Source organism: Centruroides vittatus, unplaced genomic scaffold (assembly GCF_030686945.1).
Source record: "Centruroides vittatus isolate TY-2023 unplaced genomic scaffold, ASM3068694v2 contig_474, whole genome shotgun sequence".
NCBI lineage: Eukaryota > Metazoa > Arthropoda > Arachnida > Scorpiones > Buthidae > Centruroides > Centruroides vittatus.
Window position 1 is genome coordinate 2,156,066 of NW_027122266.1, and position 13,535 is coordinate 2,169,600.

The 13,535-nt window shown below is 31.3% G+C and overlaps 1 protein-coding gene across 2 annotated transcripts in view; it reads right to left on the reverse strand.

The window, feature by feature from the left end:
- The window catches only part of LOC136977786 (cytoplasmic polyadenylation element-binding protein 2-like), a 173,168-nt gene that overhangs the window by 20,783 nt on the left and 138,850 nt on the right, over positions 1-13,535 (reverse strand). For both annotated transcript variants that reach the window (XM_067273345.1, XM_067273346.1), the window contains one exon: positions 5,944-6,125. In XM_067273345.1, coding sequence (XP_067129446.1) covers positions 5,944-6,125 — 182 coding nt within the window. The remainder of the gene's footprint in view (positions 1-5,943; positions 6,126-13,535) is intronic.

Sequence of the window (13,535 nt, forward strand, 5' to 3'; positions counted from 1 at the left end):
ACGTTATTCCCGACATATCTCTGGTTGCCATGTGCTGACCTTGACCAGTTGACCTGAGATATCTCGTTTCAGCATCAAAACGTTTTTGAAAGTAGATGGCGTTAGTCATTATAATTTTATATTAAAACTAACTTCCGAAATATAATTTGTTTTCTTTTTACATTTATTAATATATATATATTTTGTTTGTGCAAAATAAAAAAAAATAATTTCAGACGATACAATGGCCAGGATTATTTTTTTCAAAAATGGAAAATTTTCGTTAGGCATCAACAAAAATTCAACCTGGGGCGACATGCAATGGAGAAATATTTCAAAATTGGATAGGTTAATTTCACAAAAAATGCATCGTGGACAAACTTGTGGTTGTGGCCAAGGCCGGCAAAATTTGAACAATCGTGCTCAAAACCAGCAATACCAAAGAAGATTGGAGAATGAGAACGAGACCTGCTGAGTGTCAAAGTGATCCCGCTTAGTAGTGAGTCTCTGAGACATAGTCTTGTCCCAAATACGGCTTTTCTGTTTTACTTGTTTGATTTACATTTAAATACAGTCAAGTTCACTTAAGAGAGCACCCTCAGGATCACAGCATTATGCTCCCTTATCCAAAATAACAAGATCAACCAGGGAGTTGTTAATGGTATTCAATTATTTTCACTTTTACATGTTTTAGAAGTTATATGTAACAAATAATACTCTTGGAAATGTAAAAATTCATTATCACATAACTTTACTGTACTAACATATTCTTATATCATCAACTTTATTGTTCTATTGAAGAATTAGTATATACAGACCACCCCCCGAAAAATTCCTGGGGATTTTTCAACCCATCAGGATTCAAACCTGGTCCACCAGAGCAGTAGGCTGCCACCTTGACCGTTCAGCCATCTGGCCGTAAAGTTGGAAGAGGCCTAGCTGAAAAGATGTGAATATCCTAGCTCCAAAATTTCTGAATGCTCTCTAATCAGACATACAGTATAAAAACAAATAATTACAGTACCCACCAAGTAAGGTGATATAACTTCAAAAAATTGTAAACCTATAAATACCCACTGTCATCTGTCCATCAGTCTGTCCTTCCTTAATCTTGAAAACAGAGTTAGATAGATGAAAGGCAAGACCAGATATGAAAACCTTAGGGACAGGAGGCCCCCAATTAACCTATATACAAACTTCTGATGCAAACTGGAAGTCATGTTATTTCAATTCAAAAATTTTCCTCTGAAAGGTGTTAGATAGATGACTAGTACAACTCTATTGTTTAAGGAGAAGTATGAAGTACAGGGACAAGCCACTATTAATTTGAGGTGGAGAGCATATATTTTAAATTAAATAAATTAAAAATATGATTAAAAATTGCAGTCCAGCATAGTGATGATGTCACAAGAAATAATTGCTTGTTGTTAATCACTTCTTATCTTCTCATCTTGAGATAAGTATGTATACAGGGGCAAATCTAGATTTTTCGAGGCCTAGAGATTATTGAAGTCCAATGGGGCCCCATTTTTTGTTAGATTTAGAATCTTTAAACTGGGGTTTAAAATTCATTTTTAATAACATCAAAATCAGAGTTGAAATATATTTATGAAATGGTGTTGAATGACAAACTTTAATCAGAAAAAGTATTAAAAATTTATGATAATAATTCAATTTTTGTGGGCCATTGACACTTGGGGACCCAGGCTTAAGCCCTATTAGTCCCTATGTAGATCCACCCCTGTATGTATATATGAATGCAATGTGTATATATATATATATATATATATGATATGCAATGTTTATTCATATATATTTTATGATATCCTTTTTAATATATAACTGTTTCTCATATATGTCCAATAAAATCTGCTTATTATGATTTTGTAAGAAATCTTTTGACTTCTCATTATTAGAAAACTGACCAATGGAAGGTTTCAATCAACTCTTTACAAATACCATAGCATAGAGCCCTACTGTCATGTGTCCATGTACCATAAGATTAAAGATAGATCTTTATATATCTTCCTAAGAATAGTGCTCCTTTATGTGAACTGCTGCTCTAATAGGACTCTCTCTAATGTAAAATGTAGGAGAGAAAATTGGAAACATGGAAAAATTGCTCTCTTAAGCAAACTGTTCCCTTATCTAGTGTTCTCTTAAGTGAATGACTGTATTATTCCTTTCTTGTTCTTTTACAAATGTTAATGTTTGATTAAGAAAAACCCAAGGAAAGTTTTTAAACATGGCTGAAAACATTTATTCTGAATAAATTTGAGTTGTTAGAATTTCAATGATATATTTTTATTTATATTATATTTTAGAATAATATAAAATTTGGTAATTACAATAAACTCAAGTCTGAATTTAAGTGCTTTAAAAGGAAACCTTCAATTTATCATTACAGCAGGCTAAATTAATCACTTCTCTTATAATCTTAATCATTACTGATACAGTCTCATTAAAGACATTATACCAGTTGTAATTGTAGTGGTGGAATAACAAGATAATATCAATTTTTAGATAAGCCAGACAAAAGTACAAACATTTTTTCAAACCAAATTTTACAAAAATTGCAATAAAAGTTTTGAGGTATTTGTAGCATATCTTATCTTCCTATACATTTTTCATAACTTATTCAATGTGAAAGCTTCTGATATGAAACTGAAATAGCTTGAAAAGCATTTAACAACAATATCTGGAATCCTTACAGGAAAACAAAAATTTTTTATGCTAGTTGAGAAATGAATTCATATCTTTACTGAATGTTGATTTCTATAACTATTTAGAAACACACAACTATATTGTGGGAAAGGAAGAACAAATTTGTTATAAATAAATATATATATATATCTAAATATATAAAATTACTTGTCCTGACTGACTGAGTCACTGATTGATTCATCATCGCCCAGAGCAGACCATTGAACCTAAAGAGGTGAAATTTGGTACACAGTTAGGGTATGTCATGAAAACTACACTAAGAAGGGATTTTTCGAAATTCTCCCATGGGAGCATTAAGGCTTAACCCGAATAACGGCTTCTACTAGTGGCATAGCGACGGGGGTGCAAGGGAGTGTATCATGAACCAAGCGTCACTCACAGAAGGGCACCCAAATGGTCTCCAAGACAAACTATGTGTGTTTCTAGAGGGAGGAGGGGGCGCCAATAAAGTGTCATGCCCTGGACACCAGTCATGTTCGCTACACCACTGGCTTCTACTGTACTATTTTAGATGTGATTTTTTGTTTTTAACACATTGACTGCCACATGACTTTTCAGGATTCCAGTGTAAAATGCCAACTTAATTTAATTATATTATATTATTAAAAACTTTAATCAGAGTACATTGTAATAATTAAAAAGCATATAGAATGTGTTTTTTTAAAAAAAAGATTTTACGAATTATCTCGTAGTTATGTAACAGAAAGCTCTTCACTAAAGCCAAACTATGAGTTAATTCGTGCACAGACGCAATTCATCCTGTCACTTCACTACAGCGAATCAGAGATGTGTGTCTAAATTTGTTAGTAATAAATCAGATATAGAGTTGAGCACATCACATTTATGTCTTTTTTGAGTGTGTTATTTTTTTACTTATTTTTAAAATCAAATTATAAATACCCCAATATGGATAAGAAAGGACCACTGACTAGAATGTTTGATGAAACAGAATAAAATTCGAGATTATAATCATGGAATGTCTGGCACTGACCGATAAGATCAAACGCTATCCTACTGCACAGCTCTAAGAAAGACTATTAGATTGCCCAAAAAGGTTGCATCATTACATATTATAAAGATATATATACACAATGTGCACAATCTCTTTCAAAAAGCAACTTCTAAAATAAAACTTATAAAGTTTAGAGAAGCATTCGTCAAAGCATTGATTGTAAAAGAGATTCAACCAGTTTCAAAAAAAATTAGATTGCAAGAGCTTCACTATTTACAGAGTATCCTAACTACTGAAAAAAACAGCGTCCGACAAAGTCGAATTTGTACCAAAGCTAAAAAACGCTGAAAAACATGTTATTTCTGTTTAATCTGTCCAGAGAAGATAGCCCTTTGCATGGAAGATTGTTTCAAAAATTATCACAAACAATAAAAATATTGTTTTGCTTTTGATTTTGAATGAACTTTTTATGATTATATTTTCTGTTAATTTATTAATAAATGTTCTGTTCATGTAAGCCAAACTTGATTTTTTGTTCTTGCCCAAGGCTGTCTATTCATATTTACACTGATATACTATGAATTACATCGTAGCTGCAAAAATATGGCAAGGAAACAAACTATGATATAACTTGTAGGTGGAGTCCTAGGCAGTAACGTAAAATACGAATCATCTCATAGTTGGCAGTCAACGTGTTAACTGCCTTTTAGTAGGTCAGACCATGAGAATGCACACTAAGAAAAGATTTTTCGAAATTCCTCCGTGGGGGAGAGGTAGAGCATTAAGGCTTAACCTGAAGAACGACTTCTACTTTACTATTTTAGATGCAATTCTTTGTTTCTGGTGGTAATAACTTAATTTCCAAACGTACAATATTTACGTATTACAATCTTTTAACCTTTAAGCTGTTGTATTAAGTTGGTGTCTCCTATAACACAATTTCCCACAATGTGGTATTTTCAGGGAACGTATCTACCATGTTGTAGGAGGCCTACCTGTAGTTGTCTGTTTCTAAATAGTTATAGAAATCAGCATTCAGCAAAGATATGAATTTGTTTCTCAACTAACATCAAAAAAATTTTTTCCTTTAAGGATTCCAAATGTTGTTAAATGTTTTTGAAGCTACTTCAGTTTCATATCAGAAGCTTTCACATTGAATAAGTTATGAAAAATGTATAGAAAGATAAGATATTATGGTAGAGTTACAGACACACAAGTTATACAGTAATTTATATAATTGCTGTTAAATTAAGCATAGAATAAAATGGGAAGGTAATAGAAGTATTGGCAACTACAATATTTAAATGATGTATATTTCCATAACAACATGGGATGGTCATGAGCCTAACAGAATATGAAAGAAGAATTAATAAAAAATAAAAAGTTGTATAAATTTAGTTAATTCTTTTTGTTTAGTCAATGATAGACTCTCACAACTCCTTTGAATTAAATTTATTTTAATTAAGGAATTTAATATCTACTTCTGAATATTCTGGACTAAATCAGATAATGAATTGAAACAGTTTATCATTTCAACACTTAAAAATTTCATGAATTTATGAAATGATTAAAAAAATTAATTGTCCCTAAGATATAATTAACTTATAAATATCATTTGAATTAAGAGGCTATATTTCAATAATTTAAATGATTATACCATCCAGCTTGCCAATTTAAGATATGCAGAATGTTCTAAGTATTTATTTTTGACTCTCTAAATGCAAATATATTTCATATCTGATTTCTTTAGAGATAATAAATATTTTATACAATAAAAATTACATATTAGATGCTATTTATTTATTATTTTAATACATCTATTCAGTAATGTCTTAAACATGACATATTATTTATTAATAATTCAAATAATAAAAAAAATTTTTTTAAATAATAATAAAAAAAGTTTTAAAAATAGTTGTGTTTATTATTATTACTACCTTAAAGATTTAGCAATTAAATTTGAAGACTGACATATTACAAACACAGAAAGAAAATAAAAATAAAAATTTAATATATCTGCCACAGTTGAAAATACAATTGATTCCTTTCTATAAGCTTATTTACGTATCATTTATCACTTAGATGTATTGATAGTTAGGTATATTAGAGATTTTGTATTGTGTAAATTACATTTTTTTTTCTTGTAGTTTATAGTGAGGGTAAAATGATAATGATGATAATGTTTGATTTCACATTTCATAAAAAAAAGTTTCAAAAATAACAGTGAAATGAATACTTATAAAAAGAAAAAAAATGAATTTTTTAAAATTGAATATAAAATTTCATACCCTTTTTTCAATATCACCATGTTGTAACTGTACAAATCTTGCACTAATAGCAGCAATATAACTTTGTTGATTTGAAAATGCGACACGTCCTGCACCTTTTGGATATTTTAATTCTGGATCAGTATCAATGCCTGCATAACACACACCACCATATAATCTATCCATAATCATGGCCAATTCCACTAAATAAAAGAAATGACAGTAGTAAATAAATTATTAATAATAATAATAATAATAATAATAATAACTCTCTCATCAGTCACCACCTTGCTGTGGTGAGATAGCTCAGTAATTCTGATGAACCACAGAGCTATGCCAGCTAGAGCATTTGCTCCTGGTAGGGTCACCCATGGCAATAAGGTCTGCAGGGAGAAATGAAGCCAAGAGTGACTGAACCCATGTCTGTGGAGATCTAACCATGGTGGTAACACAATCCAAGTTAATACTGGTTGGGCATCACCTGGGCTAACAAGGTCTGTGCTAGTGACTTTGGCAGATATTCATGTTTGAAAAATATGTCAAAGTCTCCTTAGACCACCAGTGGCGAAAACAGTACTGGTCCACACTAGCTATGAGAAACTGGTGACCTGGAAGTTTATGAGGCAGTCCAGCCACAGACCACTAAGGCAGATAAAACACGCCAATGGAAGAAATGAACATCAGAAATGAATGAGTTTATCATCTATATTTACTACACCATCACAAAACTCAAAACAGACATGACAGCATTCAGACAACATTTACATCACTTGTTCTCACAATATCCTCATCTCACTGTACAAAGGGTTGTTAATCAAAAAAGAACAATTATACATAACAACCTTATATCACAAGCAACACTAGAACATATCAAACAACAAATTGCATAACAATTACACCAACAAACAAATACTCCCAATATCAATAATAATCACATAATTCTTCAGGCTCATCAAGATACTTCCATTGACAATGCTTTTCCTACCACCACTATTTTCACTGATGCTGACAATATCAACACTTCTTCACTGCCTGAATTAAATTCAGGTTTAATTCATTCTCTGTCTTTTCTTTTCCAGGAAGCGCTCACTAATTTTACTGGCAATGATTCTGCACATCGTCATGCATTCCCAAAATCAACACTTTTAAACTAGTAAGGAAAAAACTCTACACTATGTGAACACTTACATACACTGGTGTGAAAAAATTAAGCAACAATGTAATTTTTAAGCAGCCAGCTATGAAATTGTAGTAAAGGGCTTGTTGTGATCAGTCAGTACAATAAACACCCAACTCAGTAGAAAGGTGATTTGTATTCAGGAAGAAGACATCACAGATGATGTGAGGGCAAGAAGAATATGTGCAGTAAGCACACACAGTGCAAGATTAAATAAGAAGGAAGCTTTAATTCCATACTGTATGCATTTTATTCATTTTTGCACTAGTATGCTTTCTTCATCCTTTAAGTACAAAATACTGTCTCTGTATTCTAAATTTCAAATCTTCCAGGTGATTTCTTGCAGAATTACGGCAAAAAACAATTGTTGCTTAAGTTTTGCACACCAGTTGTTGCACTCATTCTATTTCTACACAGTCAGACATTCACACACTAGTTTATGCAGGTGCAATCACAGTAGTAACCTACCATGGACTAAAACTGCATTCATAGACAGATGCACACAGATCAAAAACCCTTCAGAAGCCTGCCTGGCAAAGAATAGAAACACAAATAAACAATATTAGACAGCAGCTAGGCAGGTTGACACAATATGCTAACAAATCATCATCTAAATTAATGAAACAACTAAAAAACATTTCAAGAAAATTAAAATGCATAGAAAGCACAAACAACACAACGCTCACATTGCAGAATACATTGACACACTGAAACATAAACTTCAGCCAAAACATGGTGACTCAAACATTACAAAATTTGCTCTGTATGGAAACAAAATAAAATATTCAAACAATTGCACTTGACAGTGTCCCACATCTTAACCTCCATAACTCACATAAAATCAAATCAGTTATACATCAAGTGAGGAACTTTTCAAGGAGATTCCCTGAGTTCTCTTTGGTTCTGCCTTGCACTTAATCCTTAATCTAACATATTGAACAAAACACAATATAATTACAATATCAGACACAGCAAAACAATACTGTTCACATTATCACACCTCATGTACTGTACAGTACATTCACGATATCAAACTTTACGCATCCACACAGAATCAGATTCATCTTCTCTTGCAAACTATATGTATACACATACTCAAATGATACATAAATTGGTCTAGACCAGTGGTGTGCAAACTGTCAGTCACATCCCCAGAGTCGTGATCCACAGTTTTCTATGGATTATTTTGGGTGATATTTTTTATGCTTAGTAAGGGTTGTTCTTGTTTTCCTTTGGAGTTGCTCAAGATCGGTGCATGTCCAGTGTATAACTCCAAAAGATTTTCTCAGACCCTCTGGGGGTAATGAGAAAATCTTTTGAGGTTGCTAAATTCAAAGAAATTTATTTAGCAATAAAAAATATAAGGCTTTTCTTCAACAAGTATCAGGTACCAGTAAAATAATGAAATGAAATTATATTATTTATAAAAATAGAACTATGTCTTTTTACGAAAACAACTGCCCTAATACTAAAGATTTTTAAAAGAATTTTTCATTAAATAAATATTTATATCTATATGCATAAATAAAACCATTGTTTCTAAGTTATGTGTTTTATTCAGACCTCTAATAAGGCAGAAACATAAGTGCAAATCCCAGAAAGAATTTCACTTTAACTATGTTGATAATTAAAAAAAGTCTACTGTCTATCCAGGGGTTGCAACAAAATTTTACACAAAATGGGGGGTCAGAAATGAAAATAATTTGCACACCACTGGCCTAGACAAATGCAAAACACTACACACTGAAGGAGTTCGAAAAACTGAAAAAAAAAAAAGACTTTGTACTCAGAAATGAAGATATTATTGAATCCATAAAAGAGAGCGGGTTTTACAAATATTTAGAATTCCAACAGGCAAAACTTACAGAACATACACAGATAAAACAAAGATTAACACTTGTACACCAGAACAAATTACATGCAGTATTAAGAACACACCTAAATGCAAAACACACTATTAAAGCTATTAATACGTATGATGCCCCTATATTCACCTTTCTTTTGGAGTTATACACTGGACATGCACAGATCTTGAGCAACTCCAAAGGAAAACAAGAATAACCCTTATTAAGCATAAAAAATATAACCCAAAATAATCTGTAGAAAGACTAACTCTACCATGTAAAGAAAGGGGCAGACGATGACCTGACTGATATAGTCAACCTGCACTACAAACAAATTCTGACACTGCAGGAGTTTTTCCACAGAAAACAAGAAACATCAAGATTACATAAAGCTTTAACTCTGGCAGACAGTAACCATGAACTTTTAAATTTACACTCTGAGCACTTGGACATAGCTCAACACATAAATAACATAGACACCATTAAGCAATCATGGACACAAAAGGCACTTCATGGCAGACATGCCCTAGCTTAGGAGTATATTAACAAAATTGCATCAAACTACTGGTTGACTGGTGGCTGTCTGTTTGGAGAAAGTGAGGGGTTTATGATTGCCATTCAAGATCAGGTCATGAACACCAAAAACTATAGAAAACACATATATCACTTACAAATACCTCTTGCAGAAAATGCCACATTCTGCCAGAAACAATACAACAAATAACTTCTGGCTGCAGGCTCTTAGCACAAACAGACTATTTATATAGGAAAAATCAAATAGCAAATATAATTCATTAAGAGCTCGTATATAAACACAGATTATTAAACATCCAGATACCATATTACAAATATACTCCACAGGCAGTTTTAGAAAATAACACACACAAAATATATTATGACAGAGCCATAATCATAGATAAAACACTTCATCACAATAAACCAGACATCACTTTCATTGGCAAATGAGGTGAGATTGCTTATATAATAGACATCTCCGTTCCAAACACTCATAACATAAAAAATGCTCACACTTTAAAAATCAATAAGTACACTCCACTTGCTCAAGAAATAAGACAGATGTGGAAGATGGATAAGGTAATTAAAGCATACAATGCCAAAATGTTGTAAATGTCAAAAAACTAACTTTTCAGGAGAGGTAAAAACACTTTTCTTAGTGAATAAATTCATTTCATTTTTACAATAAAATGGAAAAAAACTCACTAGGTTACAAATTCTCTGGAATATCAGAATGTATAAGCTGTAATGTTTAAATGCCAAAAGTCATGTGACTTGCACTTTGGTGCTTAAAATGATGGCTTCACATAACTTCAAAATACAGCCACTAACAGTACCAATATCGCCACAATATTTTTTTACAGCACAGAACATTGCATTTAGAATTCTATCCTTCAATAAAATATATTTAGATAAAACTACACAAAAGTCTAGAAACATTAATCCGTAATAATAACATTTGCATTGCACTACAGAAAGTTGAAATATTGAACACATGTCACATTGTGAGAAAGTTTCTACACATTGACACCAATAACAGCTTAATGTTACACTTGTTTGAGTAAGCAAATAATTATGTTTTGACTTTGGTCTGGCATAGCACTTGCATCAGTATCAGCTGAGCATGACATTCACAATATAATAATAGACCAAATAAGTTAATTGCATTAAAATTATAAAATGATATAAATGCTTTATTAAAACTTAGTTTTTTTTCAATTTTTGTTCTATTATATATATTTTTCCAACATATCATATAAATGTTTAGATATACATGATTTACATTGACACATTCTCTCACTCTCATTAGGTCAATACTCCCTTTCTGATAAAACAACAGCATATGATGTACACTAATGTAATAATTAATCATAAAAAATTCAATTTTGTAACTAAATTAACTTAACCTTAATTACCATAAAATTGTCCGAATTATAAATTAATAAAGACTCAGCCTAGTCTTTTTTCACTAGCAATATCAAACCCCTTCTTGGGTCAATTTATTAGCCAAACACTCATAATAATCAAAATCTCTTAACAAAAACACATATTTTAGAAATGTCATATCACTGTTGATATAATAATTAACCATATCTCTACTTTATAATGTTAATAAAGTCTCATTCAGACTAGTCCAGTAATTTAGTAATGTAACAAGTGTGGACAGTAATATTTAGTTGAGTAGTTTAATAAAATGCTTTAGTTTAGTACATCCATTTAATTCTAGTTTTTTTAGTTGAGTAGCAGCTACTATTGTCACTAACCAACTAATTACATCCAGACAAAAATGTTTTTAGTCAAGTTCATTAGTTCAGCATTTCCTATGTCATTATCCAGTGCCACATGAATATGCCTACTACATCTATCTATCTTGAAGCTTATTTCACGCTCAACTGTTTTAGTCAAGACACATTTTATGCACTAAAACATCTAATAACCACTCATCTAAATTACTGGATTACTAAATGAGCTTTAATGGCAGCATTTAAAATGGACCAGAACATTATTCAAGTAAATACTTTTACAGCAAATTTTAAATACATACATAGAGCAAATTTTTAAAAATTACTATTACTTTGTTTCTTTTGAAAATTCAATTTGTTTTATGTTTATAATACTTTATATAATGCTTATAATAAATAATTTTTTTTATTGTTAAAAATAAAAAGTTATTATAAAAGTAATAAGTTGAAAGTGCTTTGTATGTTCATTTAATCATTTTGTAAACATTTTAACATGTCCAAGCAGCACTAAGCAGGCCATATTAACTAAATTTTGTTCTAAAAACTGTAATAAAAAAGAAATTAAAAGACCATTCAAAGCATCACCTGATATGGAAACAGTAAAAACATGTTCATACACAAAATTATGATAAAATTTCAGCTTAAGAAGGAAAAACTATACTATATTGGAAGTAACATTATGAAGAGACTATTATAAACTGTGAACAAACTTTAGATGAGTCAAATCTGAGTCTATATGATTAAGTTTCAACAAGTTCTGGAACAGACTACTCACTACAGAATGTGGGACTCATGAAGTATTTAAAGAACACAAGGTCAAAAACCTGTTGACCTGTTGTTAAAGGTAAGAAAGTAGATTGCAATGTCTACCAAAGCATGAAAAATTTAGTTATTTTTGGTGGTGGAAATCAATTGTAAAATAAAATTAATGGCACTATTAGGACAGCACAACTATCTCCAGAAAACAAATTTCAGAACTTGTTGGATCCAATGCTTACTAGACAGCTCTTCAGACAGATAACAATATCTTGCCAAATTATTCGAAGTAGCAACAACTGAATTACAGGAATTAATAGAACATGTCTTTCAAACTACTTACTACGTTGTGAAAAACAATCATCCATTCCATGACCATTCTGGTTTACTTGTGCTACAGAAAACAAATGGCCATGATGTTAAAATCGTTTCTTATTCTAATGTAACTGGTGTGGATATTATCAATATTTTGCACATCAGCTTGGAAATGAAACCTATGTTGATTGAAAAGATATTGAGAAAAAACAGAAAAATTTCTGTTCTTTGTGATGAAAGAACAACTATTACTGATTGATCAACTTTGATTATTTATGTCAAAACCTATATAAATGATGAGGAACCAATGTACTTCATACTGGAATTGATTGAACTAATTTAATTGCTGACATCATTTTGCAAACCCTAAAAAAAGTAGTTTCAGTCATGATTGATTGTGGAATGGAATCTGTATAGATAGTGCCAATACAATGTTGAGTAGTAAGAATGGCATTTCTACTAGACTGCTGACCACATTTCCAGATCTGTATGAACCATAGGTTGGAGTTAGTATTTGCAATTGCAGAGGAATCAGCTGCAAAAGTCAATCTCTATAATGTGTTTTTTTTTTTTTGGATATGTTTTATGCATTATACAGTCAATCTTCAAAAATTGGAGAGCAAATGGGATCTGCAATGAGAATTACAGTCTTGTGCAAGTGCTGTAGATATAATCTTACAGAAGATAAAATGAATACTTGGTGTTCTTTGAGTTTCTTCTAGTTGTAGATGTGTATTAGAAGTGTGGAAAAGTTACCATGCTTTATATGTTCTCTTTACTTGAGCTGCAAACAATGCAAACAGAAACAGGAATAATCAGTAAAAATTTGAAGACTTGGCTGGAAAACTCACTACAATGGGATTTATAAAGAATTGGAATTAATGTACAATACAATATATTACAGGAATTAAAAGACCTGTCTCTGCAGCTTAAAGCAAGAATATTACACTCACAGCCATCATTTACTTAATACATATATTTTGCAAATTGAAAGCTTTGAAGTAAAATCCAAGGCATATTACACCAAGGTATAACTAGTGCAAGAAAATAAAGACTTGTCTTTTCACAGCATAAAAATCAAAGATGACATACCACAATAAACTACGGGTGGTTCATTCAAGTAACTGTTGACCAGTTGAAATGATATTTACACAAACCCTATCCCGAACTGGATATATGTAATATAACAACACTTCCAAACCTAAAATCTAGTGAGAACAAAAACATTTATTGAAGACCAAATATTTTCAACCTTACAAAGGC